The sequence below is a fragment of the Asterias rubens genome, chromosome 12, assembly GCF_902459465.1.
Source record: "Asterias rubens chromosome 12, eAstRub1.3, whole genome shotgun sequence".
Classification (NCBI taxonomy): Eukaryota; Metazoa; Echinodermata; class Asteroidea; order Forcipulatida; family Asteriidae; genus Asterias; species Asterias rubens.
Window position 1 is genome coordinate 1,803,584 of NC_047073.1, and position 20,263 is coordinate 1,823,846.

The window sequence follows — 20,263 nt, forward strand, 5'->3', positions numbered from 1 at the left end:
TAGTGTACACTAAGGTAAGTCAATTTTTTTGTAATTTTCAGTGATGGGGATGGGGGCCTCTATCACTCTTGTAAGGGAGAGACAGACTTGTGATTTGTCAGCTTTGATTCCTGATTTCAGGATTTTTCTGTGGACCTCCCTGCACCTTCAGTTTTTCTGTGGGGCAAGGTGAACTCTACCACTTTGCAGAGTATCAAGTTTTGTAAAGTTAACAAAAGCCTATGAAGGCTTGTGATTTGTAATTCCCCCCCCCCCTAATTTTAGGATTTTTTTTTATGATGGCAGATTTTCTTTGAAGAAGTGAAATTGCAATCACAGTGGAGAAAGACTGGGCACTTGTTTTGACTAGACGTTCAGATGTTTAAAAAAAAAATCATATTGTAGATACACATCAAGATTGTACTGTTTCAATTCCAGTATTTTTCAGTAATCTCACGGTATCTCACCCCTGAGTGTAGAAGAAGTGGAGTTTGTAGTGTTTTTCAGGAGCCTGGAGGGATGAGAAATTTCAAACTTTCTTTAGATTTCATACTTTTTTTTTAATGTCTGAAGAAAAGAAAACCCATGTAGCTCTTATTTCTTTTGGTGAAATCATGCCCTTTGGAGTCTTTAATACCAACAAACTCTTGATTTTCAGGTCAATCAGTGCCTTTAAATCCCAGCTGAAATCTTAGCCAGGGCATAGCAGTTCAGGCCTGTATTGCTTCATTTTTCTACCTCCATGGATTTTGAAAGGGTAAGGGCACTAAGACATTTTCGCAAAACGTTGAGTTGTCAACAACTTGTTCTTTTCAGAACCAACACTACTCAAAAGATATTTATACATAGTGCTACTGCAAACCCAAGTATACTCCCAAGTTTCAAGTCCTAAGTATGGACAATATTGGTAATTACTCGAAATAATTGTAATAGCATAAATTTGTTCATGGTAACGAGCGATGGACAGCTGTTTATAGTATACAACATTGTGAGAAACGGCTCCCTCTGAATTAATCAACTTTTTGAGAAAGAAGTCATTTCTACCTAAGATATTGATTACGAAACCTCATGTTTAGAATTTGAGGTCTTGAATTCGAGCATCTGAAAGCATACAACTTGTGCAACAAGAGTGTTTTTTTCTTCCATTATTCTCTTGCAACTTCAACAACCAATTGAGTTCAAAGTTTCACAGGTTAGTTATTTTATGAATATGTTGAGATAAACCAGTGAGAAGAACGGTCTTTGACAATTACCAAAGGTGTCCAGTGCCTTTAAGGCAAGATCGAATATTAAGAAAAAGTGTAAGAAACACCGCCACACCGCGGAAAGGTGCCTCTATTTTTTTTGTCAAGCTTTCTCCTCTATGTGTATTAGACCAAGACAGGCCAAGTCTCCTTTTCCCTGAACTTTATTGCCATCATCAGGTTCTGTTGTTGTATTTAATCATAGATCTCATACTCAAATTACAACTAAATTGACAGGCAGTGACCCTTGACTGTACGGCAGAGTTCATCTGTCTTGGGTTTGAACAATCTCAGGCCATGCGGTCTAGCTGTGTTTTTCTGATAACAATGGAAATCTTGAGTTGTTCCAGTCATGTTCCAACAGAAGAAAATTTAGTTCCAGGTCAACGCAGTCTTTTGATTACTTGATATGAGGGAATTTTTTTTACTGTCCTTAAAGGCAGTGGACACTATTGGTAATTACTCAAAATAATTATTAGCATAAAACTTCACTTGGTAATGAGTAATGGGGAGAGGTTGATGGTATAAAACATTGTGAGAAAACAGCTCCCTCTGAATGAATCTAGTTTTTGAGAAAGAAGTCATTTCTACCTAAGATATTGATTACGAAACCTCATGTTTAGAATTTGAGGTCTGGAAATCAAGCATCTGAAAGCATGCAACTTCGTGTGACAAGGGTGTTTTTTCTTTTATTATTATCTCACAACTTCGACTACCGATTAAGCTCAAATTTTCACAGGTTGGTTATTTTATGTTGAGATACACAAAGTGAGAAGACTGGTCTTTGACAATTACCTATAGTGTACACTCTTTGTATTTGTCAGAGACCAGTATTCTCACTTGGTGTATCCCAACTTGGGATTGAATGATCCCAGTCAAGCTCTAGTTATGATAATGATGCAAATCTTTAGTTGTTCAAGTGGTCTTCGAGCAGAAGAAACTTAGTTCCAGATCAATGCAGTCTTTTGATTATTTGATATGAGGGAATTTGCTTACAGGATTTTGGGTACTTTTTGTACGACTCAAAACACAAAAATCCACAGATGTACAATAAACTTACACAGTTCAAAGATAATGATGGTAGAAAGCTTCCCTTAAAAATATTACTTACTGAGGTGCTGTTGTTTTTGAGAAATGAGTAAAACAATTTCATCAAACAATTTCATCAAAATAATTTCCGTTTCAGGTTCACAACAGATTTATGCAACTCCCCTAAAAATATTGCTCTGTGATTTGCATTTCTGAAAAACTTGACAACTAATGAAGCTGAAACTTACACTCTCTTAATGTAAAAGAGTAAAATAGCACTCTTTGAAGAGCCATATGAAGGACAACTCTTTTTCAAGTGGTCTTCCACTCTTTTAGATTGAAGTTTGCATCTTTTTGAGTGATTTTTTCACTAAGTCCGGGAGTGAAACCCTTCTAAAAGAGTGAAATAACCACCACAGTTTTTGAAGAGCCATATGAGGGACAACTCGAAATGTAAAGAGTGATGTTTTTCACTCTTTTACATTTAGAGAGTACATGTAATTTATAATACAAACATCTTCATTCACAGTGAGTAAGAATTCTTGTCATGGCCAAAAAACTTGATCAATATAAGGTATCCAAAGCTTTTGAGACATTGAGTCACATTTTGTTGGTGTTTATGGGATGAAGGCTTGGAAAGCTTAGAACTTTGTAATACACAGGGGTCATGTGTAGTGAAGTCGGGTAGTGGTAAACTGGCCACCATTGTGTACCACTGTGTAATAGGATCTCGAGAAGGAGAGCAGAGTGCCAGTGAAACCATGGTGTGCCAGGACCGATCTTTCTTTATGAGTCAACTTCATTTTCTGAGAATTTAGAAATATGTAAGGAGAGTGAGGAGGAGGTTTTGACATTGAAAAGTGAATAAGTAATTGTTTCTTTGGTTGGGGGAGGGGGTACTTGTGCCTTATTTGAGTTTGGAAGGTTCTGAGAAGGGCGTTGTTGTGAGGAAACGGCTCAGACTTTGCTTTTTGTTTTTTAGAGAATGAGGAAGAGGAACGATTTTTAGGAAATACCTCCTGACGGTTGCAGGAGAAATTTGTTGACTGTTAATGTTAGTCTCAAAATTGTGACGAGTTAAGTTGTTTATATAGGACGGAAGAATTTTCAGAGGGTTTTCAGTGTGCTGGTTCTTACAGTGGCTATTGTGTTGATTGATAGTGCAACGTTGGGTTTTGGTGTTTTTTAGTGACAGATTTGTTCACGCACTGCAAGAGATTTGCCCAGACATGCTTGGTAAGTGAAAAACACCTTTGTACATTGACATAAAGTGTAGAATTGAAAATACCATGGTCAAGGTTATTGCCAGGATTAATACAAAATCGTGGGGCATTCCGAACAAATTTTTAAAAAGGTTTTGCCTCAAGTAAAGCTGAGTTGAAACGCTGTCCTCTGATTGTTTCCTACTCTGATTGTTAATCATTGGTTTTAAAAGCCCCAAGATGAATTCTTGAGCATTCTTGATGATTTTTGTGAATTTGATCTCAAGTCCCCCACCTAATGAAAGAAACCCCACACTTGAAATCACTCTAATTCTCTCGTATTGGCCCAATACGCTAGCATGTGCATGTTTAGAAACACCTACAGTACTTGTAATTTGCCAGTTTTATTGTACCTTCTTGTTTGCTCAGTTCAGTTGTATCAGTATTGACTCATAGGATTACCATTTGGCATATAACTGTACACCAAGCTGATATCTCTGAAGAATTGAGACTTGTATACTGATCATTATTCCTATGGATACACAACCATGCTTGAGAGAAACCTAAAGCCCTTTTCACACGGCAGCAGTTTAGCAGGGGTCCCTTGCTTTGGTCATGCTTGTGAAATTGTACAAGTTGCACTTCATGTGAAACAGCTATGTTTGAATCCTTGTGTAGATCACTGGCATGAAGAATCTTTACTCACTGTGAATGAAGATGTATAATGTAGTATAATTTACCTGTAGAAATTGCTTAATTTTTAGCATGGTTGGAAAATTGTACAAGTTGCACTTTGTGTGAAACAGCAATGTTTGGACTGTCTTGTGAAAGATCAAGGTTTAGGGCATGACATGTATCTTTACTCACTATGAATGAAGATGTATGTAATATAATTTACTTAAAGAAGATTCAGCTTCATTAGTCTTCAAGTTTTTGAGGAAAAAAAATCACAAAAAAAAATCACAGAGCAATGTTTTTAGGGGAGTCGTTTAAATCCATTGTAGATTCTAAAATAGTGTCTGTAAAATTGTTTTACTCATCTCTCAAAAACTCCAGCTTAATTGTTACTTTCTTGAGTCAATAATACGTATCCAATTTTCGAATCAAATCCGCCAAGATTCGTCTTCATCGCTTTTAAAGTTCTAGAGTCTGTACAATTATAGACTTTGTTTTGTTTCCTAATTGAATACAACTGTTTGAAGTGTTAGCACCCAATGTCCAGAAATCAATTCTGGGTATTAGGCAAGATGTTTGCCCAGTTGCCCACTAATCCCGCTCACACAGTGGACTAGATCAGGTAGCCTTAGGGCTGTATCTGGGCTATTGTGGGCTGGGTTAAGTTCTCCTTTATGGGGCTGTGATAAAGAATGGGTCGCATTGTTCCAGCTCACTCCTTTATGGATGCTTCCAACATCAGACCATACAGAAAATCAATGGTGTGCATGCAACAACTCTGGCTGCATGAGAGATTGTGTTGCTAGTGATTTGTAGTTCTCTTGTTGTAAATAAATGGTTGTCATTTAATACCTCTAACCATTGATTGTTACATGTGTACTTTTACATTCAATGAGCTCATAATGCTGAACTGACTTTCTGTACAGGAATCCTGTGAGAGCATGTAACTTGTTCGGCGCTGTTTTGTTTGTAGCTTGTTTGACCATGGATGAAGGACTCAACAAATTTCTATATGGTTTTCTATTCCTTCCCCTTCATGGTTTGACACTGGTAAAATAGTCTCAGTTAAACTGTTATAAAGTATGCGTTTTTAGGCATTGCCTGGTTAGCTTCCTACACAGGCTTGGAATTTCATCTTTGAGAGGGCAAGGCCATTTTCATTTTGAATAGGGCACTTCCATTGGAAAGTATTTTAGTCTATGGTAAACTTGAAGGGGCACCTGAATGCCACCTCTGTGAAATTCCAGGTCTGCAAACAACTCAGAGCAGTTCTCCTTTACAGAAGAACTAATCTGAGCAATGCCGTCTCTACTCAAACCTCCGAATCCCTAAAAAATAGACCAGCATCTCAAACTCTTTTCAGTCTCCTGAAGATGAGTTGAGCCAACTAGTAGAAACAATCATATGAGACCAATAATTAAGAACGTGCTCCCGTTTGTGTTAACAACATACAACTCTGAGCCCCCCAACCACAGTACTCCTTTCAGAAGACCCAATCTGAGCAGTGCTGACTCTACACTGAAACTTATGAATCCCTATATAAAGAGACCAGGGGTTGATTTCACAAAGAGTTGGGACTAGTCCTAACTCCATGAGATATTAAAAACTTAAGGCTAGTTCTAATTTAGGTTGAGGTAACTCGTCCTAACTCAAGATAGGTCTCTTAACTCTTTGTGAAATCCACCCAAGCATCTCAAAAACCATTCAGTCTCTAGTCGACTACAAATTAAACCAGGCTTTGGTCGAAACATTGAAACAAAAGGTCACACAATGTGGTAGTGAAGTGATTAACGAGAAGTCCCCTCGATTTACTTAATGAAAGTAGTAGTCCCATAGATTTTCTATCTCCCTAGGTAGGACAACTCTTTTCAGAACTAAGTAGTCTCACAAATTTTGAAAAATATCTTCCACAGCAACTGAATAAATAATAGCAAGACAAGTTCCCTAAGAAAACATCTACTTGGCAAAGTAGGTATAAATACACCTTGGCCCAATTTCATGGCTCAGCTTACCATAAGCTAAGAATCGGCGCTTACGGCTTCTGCGCATGCGTACTCCCCGTTACTAGGAATCTATGCTTACAAGGCTAGCGCAGAAATTTGGGGCTTGCACATAAGCGGGGAATCGTGATCGTAAGCGCAGAATTCGGCGATAAGCAGAGCCATGAAATTGGGCCCTGGTATTACTGCAAATTTGAATATGTACATGTCACACAGTACTTTCATTTCCTGAATAAAAAAAGTTTCCTGTTTTTTGTACTTTTCAAAGCTTTTGCATTCATACACATGACCGCTTAATCCATTCAATGTTTAGGCAAGAGTTACGTTTTTGTTGTTGATTTCTTTGAATTTGTTTGTAATTTAGAGTGCGTTTATTTATTTTTTTTTTTTTTGCCTTTAATCAAAAAGTATTTTTCTGCTTTGTTGCTTTTACCGTTTTAATTTATTTTGGTTTGTATGAAATATCACTTATAAAATTGAACTTGTCATTGGGACATATTTACCCTCGGAAATGTTCTGGATGAAGTGACACGGCACAATGCTTGATTTTAGTCGACCCTGGACGGTCTGAGTTTGGTCTGAACGTGTTTGAAATGAAAGCCTTGCCCCCCTTACACTTCTTACACACTCAACAAAACAGAAAAAACACAAGAGAAAGGAAGAACAAATAAATAATCTGAACGATGTACGTCTGAAAGCTGAACAACGTGGGATAAACGTGGGAGCTGAACATTTAAACATTAAAAAAAAATGTCAAGTAGTTAACCACAAGGGAAAACTTTTTTATAAATTCGAAGAACTTTTGGTTTTAAAGGAACCCGTTGCCTTGGATCGGTCGAGTTGGTCTTTGAAAAGTGCCTGTAACCGTTTGTTATAAAATCGATATGTTAGAAAGATGTTGTAAAAGTAGAATGCAATGATCTACACAAATATGCCTCGAAATTGCGTGGTTTTCGTTTTACCGCGTCGACAAACACGGTCGGCCGACCGTGATAGTTTGTGACGTAAAATGAAAACCATGCAATTTTGAGTAATACTTGTGTGGATCATTATATTCTACTTTTAAAATATCTTTCTAACCATATGCATTTCATAACAAACGGTTTCAAACGCTTTTCATAGACCAACTCGTCCGATCCAAGGCAACGTGTTCCTTTAACCAAGAATAATTGACTGTAGCAGAACTGGAATATGCGACCTCCGGATTAGTATGCAATCCGGAGTGCTTCGGTCTTTATATAGGGCAGGGGCCGCACCGAGGCATTTTCTCCTTGGTAAAGTGCACCCTATGAGGAGATTTTTTTATACTTGAACATTTCAAGGGCACCAAGGCATAGACTATTTATACTGGAGCATTTCAAGGGCACCAAGGCATAGACTATTTATACTGGAGCATTTCAAGGGCACCAAGGCATAGACTATTTATACTGGAGCATTTCAAGGGCACCAAGGCAATGGCCATGGGGCATGGAGGTAATTGCCTTTGCTGCCTCTGTTTAGGCCTGAACTATGTGCTCTACCAACTGAGCAATCTAGCCCTAAGGCCTAATGTTGATAGGTCTCCATATTTTGTCGGTGCCAGTCAGAAGCCTTTTCTTTGTTCAACTCCAACTTATTTTTGTAACAATGAATGAAAACAGGCTTTCGCAAAATTTTATTCCAGTGACGAAAGAAAGAAAGAAAGAAAGAAAAAAAAAACCAGAATGGGGTTAATTGTAGGGCATTTCGACATACATGTAAGACATCTGATCCAATGGCTTCCACACAAACAAGGAACTCCCTTGGTCTTAATTCCACCCGTTTAAGTCTTGTATTATTCACCCTTGGCTAACATGATACCTCTGATCCTTGTTGTGGGCATATGTTGCGTGCGAGTTCTTGAAAAATAAGCGGCGATGATGTTACAAGAGTACAAGCTTTGGACAAGGAACACTAATTAAAGTCTCTCAAAGTTTCGCCTCCTCCTCTCCTTCTATTTATAGTCGAGCCAAGGACATCCTGGTGGAAAAATAGACCGCACGATCACGCCACCTTTTGTTTTCTCCGTTCGTGGGTCCCTGTGTGAAAGGATGCAAGTCTGAAACGGGAGAAGGTTGTTTGGTTTCGAGGGAGATCGAAAAAGCTATCATGTAATCAAGTACAATGTAGTTTGACGTCAAAAGACATTCATGCTTGGTTTTTATCCACAATTTTGAAGAAAAAAAAAGTGCTTACAAAACATGCTCACTTATTTGACAGATATCTTGACATGAAGACTATTAGGTGAAGTATGTGGGAAATAAAAAAGGCTGTTGACAGAAAAGGAAAAAAAAAAAAAAAAGTCTGAAAGATACTCAGGGGGCGATTTCAAAGATGGTAAGAACTTTAGGAGTCCCAGGACTATTTAGGAGTTAAGGCTTAGGGCTAGTCCTCAAAACTTAAGGCTAGTCCTAAGTAACTCGTCCCAACTCGAGGTAAGACTTAGGCTGTGTCTGAATTGTCTTCTAAAGCTACGGCTACGGCTGTTGCTAAGGGTGTTGCTAAGGCCGTCCTAAGCTTCAACGCATAATGACATGGATATCTAACTGTAGCCCTAGCTGTAGTCGCCAATTTGGACATGGCCTGAGTCTTAACTCTTTGTGAAATACACCCCCAACCACATAGTATCACCCAACTGAAAGTTTCATTTAATTGCAAATATTAATTTACAGAAATTGCTTCAATCTCAGATTTCAGTCTCGTATTTCATAGAAATTTTTTCTCACCCAAAGGAAAGCTTGTGGTAATGGAACTTTGATAATGCCGAATGGGTCCACGTTTTTTTAGTGCCCTGCCGTTGGCTGACGGCCAGGGATGGGAACAAAAAAGTTGAATGTTATTACTCCATATTTGCCTTGAGCTAAAAGTTGGCAGTTGAAATAGTCATAGATGTTTTGAAGTATTAATATATCTAAATGTCCCCTGCTGTTTTCCATCAATGTCTCCAATCCCATCTTAACATGATACTCCATCCATCAAGAGCCCATTCCATTGCACCATCTTGACCACATCTGTAGTTTCTCAAGGAGGCGAGACTTTCTTCCTCCGTGAAGTATGTCACCCCAGGAGCGACCGTATTTTTTTTATCGGACATCTTAAGGCGTCTTCCCCACTGCCATTGGATCATCCTCGCCACTTCACTTGTTTACCACCGCGGTTCCTTTCTACATCCAGATAAAAGGATTTACCCTCTAATCCTCTGACAGGTTTACCTAATGCTCGTACCTTGATCCCCCCTCACTTGAAGAGGTGGGTTGTTTCTCATCTCAACCCGCCTGACCCGAAAGAACTCCTGTATAGCGACAGCTTCAAGTAGCTCTGAATTGTCTCGCTGCAGCTGCTGCTGAGTTGTCTCCTGTTGTCTTGGGTTTTATTAGTCGCAGATTCTTTCCCATTCATCTGGATAATGGAGTAGTCTTAATTCCATTGTGATAGTGCCCTCTCTCAATTGCTCTTTTGAAGGTGCGGGAAAGGCTTGAATCGCAGATTTATTTTATTTATCATGTAACCACTACTTGTATAAAGGCACAAGAGGGCGCCACAGGATTGAATTAATCTTATGGTTTGTCCTTACCTAGCGACTTCGGCTAGGGCTATAACCAAAGTGCCCTCTCCCAATTGCTCTTTTTGAAGGTGCAGGAAAAACTTGAATCGCAGATTTGTTTTGTTTATCAAGTAAATAAAGTATTTGTACTCAGAGTAGGAACTATTCGTACGATGTACCAAGTCACAAGAGGGCGCCACAGAATTTAAATGAATCTTAGTCCCTGTCCGAACGAATTGACTTTTGCTAGGGCTATGGCCGTTTGCTTAAGAATGCGCCAATGGTCGCCAACACTAATGTCGAACATTTGAAGAAGCGTGTGCGATTGAACGTGCAACGCACAAGTTTCAGCCAATGAAAAGTTTCCTTTGATCTCATTGAGGGTGCTGTTTGGGCTTATTTTCAGCAATCCGGCTGTAGCGACTGCCGAAGCCATGGCTATGGCTGGCTTACTGCAAACTGCTGTCCTCTATCTTCACAGTTTAGACATCAAAAAAACTTTATTGATCTCCAAAAGAAGAAATTGCATTGCTCTTACAAGTAAAAAAAAAAAAACACCAAATATAAATATGTAACAACAGGCAGATACAAAAATAGCACAAGATACAACGCACAAGGATTTAAGAATAAAAAAACATACCCCGACAGGCCATTTCTATACAACAATATAAAAATATAGTGAATAATTTATGTTAAAAATATGCAAAACATTGTGAACCAGCACTTATCTTTTATACAAAGCGTTAAAAAAACGTCATACCCATGGGGACAAAAGATTGAAGATGACGGTTAGAGCGAGCAGTCAGCAGTCTCACCCTACCACTGCTTGGAATAATATGATCAGCATTAGTCGAAATCATTCAATGTGTTAATTAATTCCAGGAAAATAATTGTAGTAAAGTAGTTGATTTGAAGAATATTAGGTACATTAATAAAGCTCCCTTACATTAAACAAAACTTCAGAAAATGTACGCTGACAAATTTCTTTGGTATAATTTTCTTTCTGTAAACTGCGAAAAACTGTTCTTCGAATGAATGAAATTCGTACAGCATGTTAGACATTAAAATTAACAACAGGGAATGTTTAAAATGAATTGGATGTAAAAAACATTTCTGTTTTCTTGCAAACTATTGTTTTACAAAACAAATGATACCAATTGAAAACTCACTCCGCGGTAATGAAGTTAACATTAAACGAGAAGTCTCCTCGATCCACTAAAGCTAAAATAGTAATTCCCAGCCAATTTTCTACCTTCCGCCCAGGTAGCAGTCCAGGTAGCAGTTAAAAAGCAGGACAGTTCTTCTCAGAACTGAGAAGTCTCTCGAATTTCAAAAAATCTAGAGTATAAAGAAAGACAAGTTCTCAAAGGTCATAATCTACATAGCAAGTAGATGAACACATGGTGTTACTGCAAACCAAATATATAAATGATGTATTTTTTGGCATTCAGTTTACTTGAAGTTGATTGTTTTCCTCTGTAGATATGGTAAGCAACGCAGGTCGCCATGGTGGCACTGGAGGAGGAGGAAACATGTCTATGCCTTGCCCGACAACTGGAAGCGTACGGCGAGTCCGTCTTCAAAGCAGTAACTCCGTGCCGCACTCCAGTTCTCCGACCCTCAGCGATATCTCAAATATCCGTTTCACTCCGCGTAATCCGTCCATTATCTCCTCGGTGAGCCAAGCACCGCATAACCAACCGCCCAGCGATCGCCAGATGTTCTTGGAACCCAGCACCGTCATGCCTATCAAGCAGGAGTGGTCAAACAGTAGCCGAATACTGCCCTCGTTGACACCGCACAGCCAGGGACCGGGATCGCAGGCGGGCAGCGATGTTGGGGATCACTCTTTACCCCCTCCCAGTTCGTCCTTGTCCCACTATGCCAGCAGCTTTAACTCCCTCTCGCCCTTCCCTGTGGAATACTCGCCGTCCGGGTCCAGCTTCGCGAGTCCGCGCCACTCGGCGCGCTCTTCGCGCTCACGTAAGCGAGCCCTGTCCCTCTCTCCTCTCTCATCCGACGATTTTAACTCAATGATCAGGACAAGTCCGACGTCCTTAGTTGCGTATATAATCGGTTCTCGTGGCTCGTCGGCTTCAATATCGCCCTCGCCTGGCTTGCTCGCAGGCGATTACGGACATTTGTCAGCTCGTAATAGTAGCAGCCCGATGTCCCAATCCTCATCTGGGAACCATCCCTCGTATCATATTCCGAGAGCAAACACAGGGGACGTGTCTCCGCCCCCTTATCACCCGCCTAAATCAAACATTGGGTACTCGTACAATAACGGTAGCATGGGCCCACCGCAGATGGAACCTATGGAACAATCCTCAATGTACACTATGCCTCAGATGGAAGGGCAGCTGGTGGTCCAGCCTCGCAACGAGGTCATCCAACAGGAATTCCAGAACTACAACCCCAACGCATATACGCAAAGCCACCAACACCAGCAGTACAAGCAGGAGCCCATAGACTCGTACCCTGACACAGAGAGCACGTACTCGCAAAGTACTACCTTCTCCCAGCAGTCGTCGTACCCTCAAACCTCATCTAACCCTCCCTACTCGCAGCATACCTCCCAGCCTGCCAGTTATTCCGAGACGGCTACTTTCTCCCCGCCTCACCAACCCAATGGGTATCAAATCCCTTCTGCGTACCACTCACCGGGTACTCCTTACCAGCAGCAGCAGCAGCAGCAGCAAGCCAACATGCAGCAATCTCAATCAGCGATGACTGGCCACACTCTTCCATCCCACATGCCCCCGCCGCCGTCTTACTCTCAGCATTTCGAATCGCAGCAGTCGCCAACGGGAATGACGTCCCAGGTCAACTCCCCCGGGTCGATTGCAAGCACGGCCAAGTCCAGCCTGGAAATGGACAGTGAGAGGGTTCACATTTGCCGCTGGATCGACTGTAGCTCCGTCTTCGAGGATCAAGAGGATATGGTCAGACACATTGAGAAGGTTCACATTGATCAGAGGAAAGGGGAAGATTTCACCTGTTTCTGGCAAGCATGCACGAGACGCTACAAACCGTTCAACGCTCGCTATAAACTCCTCATTCACATGAGGGTGCATTCAGGAGAGAAACCCAACAAGTGTACGGTAAGTTCAAAAAAATTTAAACTAACAACAACCCCGGTTATATCAGTTAATTTTTGTACTTGTACATATTTCTTTCCTTTGTATTCTTTTATAATTTGGGGTTGAACAAAGACAAATTTACTATAGACCATTTTGAATATGACGTCACGCGGCTCAAATATCTGACCAACAAGATAGCGTCTGTGCGTGTGCGTGTGCGTGCATGTGCCGTAGAAATCAAACCGGGAATGTTGCGTGCTGCGTGCTTCGATGATGTACGCGTTTGGAAGCGTATACGGTTTGCCCTACAAGATGGCGACTTTTCATAGCAAAAAGGGGTTATTCAATACGGTCTATAGAATTTAAACCTGTAACCTCCGGATTGATGTGCCGGCACTTTACCAACTGATCTATCTAGCTCAGGCCTGATATGTAGGCAAAGAAGGCTTCCATGCTCCCGGGTAATTGCCTTGGTGCCCTTGAAATGCTCCAGTAGAAGTTTACAATTTCCTCAGAGTCATATAGGGTGCCCTTTACCAAGGAGAAAGAGCTTGGGTGCCAGTGCCCTTTCAAAAGCAAAGAATACAGGCCTGAAGCTCTCTATCTTGGCGGTCTCCCTATTTTGTCAATATCCTTGTTCAGGGTGCACTCAGAATCCATTGAACCTGTAACTGTCCTGTTGCCAGGGAGGACACCAACGTTTACAATTTCAGTTACCGCTGTGGTTTTTTACCTGGTATTCTTTTGTAACAAGTTCTAATACCCAGGTTTGAAAAATGCAATCGTAGTTTCATGCTCGGTTAAAAACTTCCCGAAGATTGTTACTTGGTGTTCTTTTTTAACAAGTTCAAATGCCCAGGTTTGAAAATTGCTATTGTAGTTTCATGCTCGATTGAAAACTTCCCGAAGATTGTTCCATCGCTCGACGCCCAACCCCCCCCCCCCCACACCACATGATAATGTAGTAGCAAAACATACAACATTCCTGAAAAAAAAATATTCACCTTGAAAACTCCCATTGAAATTCCCAAGATCACCTTGTAATTATTTGGAGAGCATTTTTATGGCAGCCTTCTTGTTCTTGTTGCATTAGCTGGAGATACAGCATGGATTTGATTAATGGTTTGGGCCAGACCCCTTGACATGGGCTGAACCTTAAAGAGTTTTGATACCTTTAGTAGATCAAGGAAAGGAAAAAAAAACATAACAGAAACAACTTGCTGGTGGAAACTTGTATGTAAATATAAAGGGTTAGTCTTGTTTGTGTGATGTGTGATGATGAGGAAAAGTTGACAGCGCTCAGATGTCAACAAAAGTTTGTTTTAGAGAGATGAAATACGTTTGGCAGGTTAAGATAAAGTCAAGTTGACAGTGCACGTGTGTTGGCCTGGATCAAAACCTGTTTCTGTTTAAAAGATCTTGGCCATGCTTAGGTAGAGCGATGCATACTAGTTTTGGCAGCAGTTTGCACTTTGTGGCCTTTCTACTAAAGTCTTGTCTGAGATGAATTTGGCGGTCTCACAAGCCATTTATCAGAAATGTTCACATCTGTCCAATTTTGTGTTTCAATTTTGTACCAATTTGGTTGCATGGAGGTGTTTCGCCTATGTTGTGTATGTGGTACTGAGAGAGGTGTTGATGCTAAATTTTTGCCCAAGTCTTTATGTTACCCCTGGGATGGATTTCACAAAGAGTTAAGATAAGTTTTATCTTGAGTTAGGACAAGTTACTTGTTCTAACTTAGGACTAGCCTTACGTTTTTAGTATCTCCTAGGACTCTTCCTAAGTTAAGACATAAGACATAAGAAAACTTTATTGATCTTCAAAAGAAGAAATTGCATTGCTCACAGAAGTTTTTAAAAACCTACCAAATATGAACATGTAACAACAGGCAGATACAAAAATAGCACAAGATACAACGCACAAGGATTTAAGGATAAAAAACATACCCCGACAGGCCATGTATATAAAACAATATAAAAATATAGTGAATAATTTATGTTAAAAATATGCAAAACATTGTGAACCAGCACTTATCTTTTATACAAAGCGTTAAAAAACGTAATACCCATGGGGACAAAAGAGCGAAGATGACGGTTAGTGCCGTTAGAACTGGTCCTAACTCTTCTACCTCCATGGTGAAAAATTCCTCCATGATTAAACCAACCCCTGGTCCCAGAGTCACTTCAACTGATATGTGTAGACTGAGTGCCACATTCTCACCTGGGACAATTACAGGTGTTCAAAGCTTGCTATTAAAACTCACCCTGTACCCTTAGTCACTTGGCATGTGTGTAAATACCTATCTGTCATTCCGATGGGTCGTAAAACATGTAGCCACAACCCAAACCTAAAGAAATGATGGTGTAGTGTGAATGATCTGAAAGATATGATTGGGGTCTTGGATCTGTGTTGGGACCAGGATTTGGAAACAGTTGATATGTTTGAGTGCTGGTGTGAATTTTGTAGTTCCAGCCTTGTGTGAACATTTGGTATCAGGCACATGACAGAGTTTGACCTTGGAGTCCCTCTTAAAGCCATATGTTATACACTTTCGGTACAGAAAAAAAAAAAAGTTCATAGATTTACAAATCATTTACAGGGTTTACAGAAGGTAATGGTGAAAGACTTCTCTTGAAATATTATTCAATGAAATGCTTGACTTTTTGAGAAAACATTAAAGCGATATCAATTCTCGATAGCGAGAATTACGGATTTATTTAAAACACATGTCATGGCACGGCGAAACGTGCGGAAACAAGAGTGGGTTTTCCCGATATTTTCTCCCGACTCCGATGACCGATTGAGCCTAAGTTTTCACAGGTTTGTTATTTTATATATAAGTTTTGATACACGAAGTATGGGACTTGGACAATACTGTTTACCGAAAGTGTATAATGGCTTTAAAGGCAGTGGACACTATTGGTAATTACTCAAAACAATTGTCAGCATAAAAACTCACTTGGTAACAGGCAATGGAGAGCTGTTTTTTGTCAAGATTAAGCCTGGGCTACCAGTAAAATTTATTACTCGACTAGTTGCGCCTCAAAAAGTTATGACTTCGACACTAGCGTGACATTGTTTGTCACAGGCGCATTGTAGTCAAATTTGTGCTGAAAGGATAGAAGGATTGAATCACTGATGTCTGATTGTGTTTTGTACATGTTGTTAGGAAAAGTCGTGAGCACAAGCAGGAAGTCGCAACTATTTTTGTAGTAGTCCTGGCTGCACAATTAACCGAGTAGTTGAAAAACGGTAGTCACGACTCGACTAAGCAGTCAAAAGTCGCGACTTCAACACGGCTTCTAAAAAAAGGAAAAGGCGGGGATGCTAAACGTGATTTTATTTTTATTTGGCCTTAGATGGTCCAAGCAGAGTAAGACAATACCTTCTTTTGGGAATCAGTTCCTGAGAATGTTTGGTTTTTGTTTTCTTGTCAGAGTTTGGTTACAAGCAGCTCAAGTAAGGAACATAATGCCATGCAGATATTAATTGAGTTGTTTGTTCTAGCGAGGATTGCAACCTTGTATATGCCGAAAATTGTACATGAGCCTTGCAACAAGTCCCTTTTTGTTAGTTGATCAGCTCTGCCATCGAAAGATTTATGAATAAGGCCTATCTAGTCTGTCAAGGGAATCAAATTCAAAATCATTTATCTTGCCTGGAATTTGGAAAGCTTTGAATGATAGGGCTCCTCCCTATCTCAAAGAAATTCTCTTTGTGCTCAATGTGCTCTTATTTGTTTCTAAGCTACGTAATCTGTTATCTTTACTAAACTCTTTAAAACAAAATTTTAATCATGTGCTCTGAATAAGTTAAAGGCAGTGGACACCTATTGGTAATTACTCAAAATAATTATTAGCATAAAACCTTTCGTGGTGATAAGTAATGGGGAGAGGTTGATGGTATAAAACATTGTGCGAAACGGCTCCCTCTGAAGTGCCATAGTTTACGAGAAAGAAGTAATTTTCCACTAATTTGATTTAGAGACCTCAGATTTAGAACTTGAGGTCTCTAAATCAACCATCTAAACGCACACAACTTCGTGTGACAATATTGCTTTTTTCTGTCGGTATTATCTCGCAAGTTCGATGACCGATTGAGCTCAAATTTTCACAGATTTGTTATTTTATGCATATGTTGAGATACACCAACTGTGAAGGCTAGTCTTGGACAACAACCAATAGTGTCCACTGCCTTTAAGTCTTAGATAGATTTCGCTTTACAAGTTTTAATTATTATTGTTATTATTATTATCTTGTAGTAAACCACAAACTGACTGGTACCTCATACAACAATATTGACAAAAGAGGGAGATTGTAAACTTTAGGGGTAGTAGCTCAATTGGTAGAGCGCCTACACGTTGTAGGATGTGTGTTGTCAGAAATCCAATCGCAGGTTAAAGTCAACTCTATGAAGAAACAAACTTTAGGAAGAATCCCCAGCAAAACAGAAGTTGAGTTTTTCTGAACACAATGGGGAGCAGAAGTGATGTATTTTCTGATGTGTGGTGACAGGGATTCTGACTGTGGTATGCAGTGGTTTACCACTAGAGGCAATGGGCTTACTCCATGGGTTGAGTCACCCATTCTCTGGCTTAAAGGCACTGGCAGACACTGTTGGTAATTACTCAAAATAGTTGTTGGCATAAGAACTTTTTGGGTAACGAGCAATGGTGTTTATAGTATAAAACATTGTGAGAAACAGCTCCTTCTACCTCCATGCTCTGAAGTAACATAGTTATAGAGAAAGAGTTCATTTCTCACTCGAATATTACAGGAACACGTTGCCTTGGATCTGTCGAGTTGGACTGTGAAAATCGTTTGTAACCTTTTGTTTTAAAACGTTTATGGGTAGAAAGATGTTTTGTAAAAGAAGAATACAATGATTCACACAAACATGTCTCCAAATTGCTTGGCTTTCCTTTTACTTCGTCGATTAACTTGGTCGGCCATTTATGGGAGTCAATAAATAAATGGCCGACCGTGTTAGTTCGCAAAGTAAAGGGAAAACCACACAATTTTGAGGCACATTTGTGTGGATCATTGTATTCTACTTTTACAACACCTTTCCAACCATTATGCATTTTATAACGAACAGTAACAAACGCTTTTTATAGACCAACTCGTCCTATCCAAGGCAACGATTTCCTTTAAGACTTCAGGACTGAAGCCTTTTATTAGCTATTGAAAGCTAGAACACAAACTTGTGCAACAAGGGTGTTTTTTCCCTTTCTTTGTTTTCTTGCAACTTCGATGCCGGATTGAGTCAAAACATTCACAGATTTGTTACTTAATACATGTGTAGGCATTCACCAAGTGAGAATACTGGTCTTTGACGAACTTGTCCAGTGCCTTTAAGAATGACTCTCATGGTTCAGTCAGTACAGATAGGAGGATCACTGGTGCAGGGCCTGAGATTGTATCTTGCCTGAGGGGGTTAGGGTAGAATTTAGAGTCTAGCTCAGTGTTGTTTTTTGGAAGGATTTCGAACCATTATATTAGTGACTTTTGTATCCCTTCACAATGGGTCAGGTTACAGTGACTTCATACATGTAATTCTCAGTGTCAATCTGTTGGCTGTTGGGATGAGAAATTTCAGACTTTTTATCCGATTTCAGACCAATACCTGGTGGAAAAGTTCTGGGAAACTTAAATCTTGCTCTGTGATCTACTTCTTTAGAGCTGAGAATATGGTTCTTAGGAGCTCATAGAAATCTATTACTCCAGAGGTATAACTTATAAGAAAATGTGGAAGGTACAATTATTATAACGTACCCCCTAAAATGTCGATCTTGGATTCAGGCCTTTTTGGTCAGCAATGACTCTAGACTTCCTTGTGGACAAGTTGATAACAACATGTTCATAACGACTAAAACTTACAAGGCGCTATCCCATCAAGATCATAGTGCACTAGAGAGAAATTAACATGGAAAAATTACTAATTATAAATAGATTAACAGATTCCCTTATGACAATAGGGAGATTGTTTTGAATCATTGGCCCAGCTACACTGGCTCGGGGAACATCATTCAATCGAGTGATGTCAAGTGTGGACCAAAGAAATGGTGGAGGAGTGTAATGTGACAGTTAAGTGAAAACATAAGGAGGAGTAGGGTTTAGTGTTAAATTGTTTGTGCGGTATTACGGATTTCAGGCAACAATACACAGGACTGCTGGCTCCATAGGCTGCATCTTGCTGCAGTTTCGGTCAGCTGCACAACCCTCCACCCTCCCACTGCCCCGAAAAATTTATCTGAGACGCATGTTGTACAGACCAGCTGCCACTGCTGACCTTTGACCCAGAGTTTATTGACCTGGGGTCACCGCATCCACTGGGACCTCTCAGTTCACACCAGAGTCTGTTTACAATCAGCGAGAGCACCGAGGAATAAAACAATAACAACAACAGCCTTAGCAACCATTCAACCTTTTGAAAAACTGCTGACTGTTAATTCTATATTTGGCCTTTTTAAGACAAAGTCAGCAGAAAGTTTTGTTTTGTTTACAAATTGCCCCAAAAAATAGTTGTTTACTCTCATGTTTACGCTAGTAAATAATTCCAGGGTTTGCCTTTGACTTTTTTCTAGTGACTTTAAAGCCATTGGACACTTTCGGTAAACAAATCCGTAATTCTAGATATCGAGAATTGATATTGTGTTAGATGTTGTCTCAAAAAGTAAAGCATTTCATGGAAGTATATTTCAAGAGAAGTCTTTCTGTAAACCCTGTAAATTATTTGTAAATCTATGACCATTTTTTTTTTTTCCTGTACCAAAAGTGTATAATGGCTTTAAACAGCAGAACCAGTGGCTTGTATTGTAAGTTGATGTTTCTCTAGTCCGCTATGTTTTTCCCTTTAACCTTTAAACTGCATTTTACTGAACACACAAATTTGTACGCTATGTTCTTGAAACACATTTGTGCTTGGAAAGTGCACGTTTTGCAAAATTTGCTGCTAACCAGCACAACATACAAAGAGTAGGAGCGTTAACTACAGGGGATCCAGGCTAGAATAGAAATATTTTCCAGGATAAATACCTTTAAAGGCAGTGAACACTATTGGTATCTACTCAAAATACCTATTGGCATAAAACCTTACTTGGTATTCTAGTAATGGGGAGAGGGTGATGGTATAGAAATTGTTAGAAACGGCTCCCTCTGAAGTGACGTAGTTTTCGAGAAAGAAGTAATTTTTCACTAATTTGATTTCAAGACCTCAAGTTTAGAATTTGAGGTCTCTAAATCAAGCATCTGAAAGCATACAACTTCGTGTGAGAAGACTGGTCTTTGACAATTACCAATAGTGTCCACTGTCTTTAAGCTGACAGTGTCCTTCACCTGCAACCACATTTAATTATAGGTAACTAGGTACATGATACAACCATAGAGCAGCGAACATCCTTGCTCTATGATATAACCAATCAATATATTACAAAAGTCTTCTCTCGTTGAAGACACTGGACACTATTGGTAATTACTCAAAATAG

The 20,263-nt window shown here is 39.7% G+C and overlaps 1 protein-coding gene across 2 annotated transcripts in view; it reads left to right on the forward strand.

The window, feature by feature from the left end:
* Positions 1–11,185: 11,185 nt before the first annotated feature.
* Positions 11,186–20,263, forward strand: part of LOC117298042 (zinc finger protein GLIS1-like) — a 37,319-nt gene continuing 28,241 nt past the window's right edge. For both annotated transcript variants that reach the window (XM_033781270.1, XM_033781271.1), the window contains exon 1: positions 11,186–12,795. In XM_033781270.1, the coding sequence (XP_033637161.1) occupies positions 11,224–12,795 (1,572 nt within the window). In that variant the 5' untranslated portion in view covers positions 11,186–11,223. The remainder of the gene's footprint in view (positions 12,796–20,263) is intronic.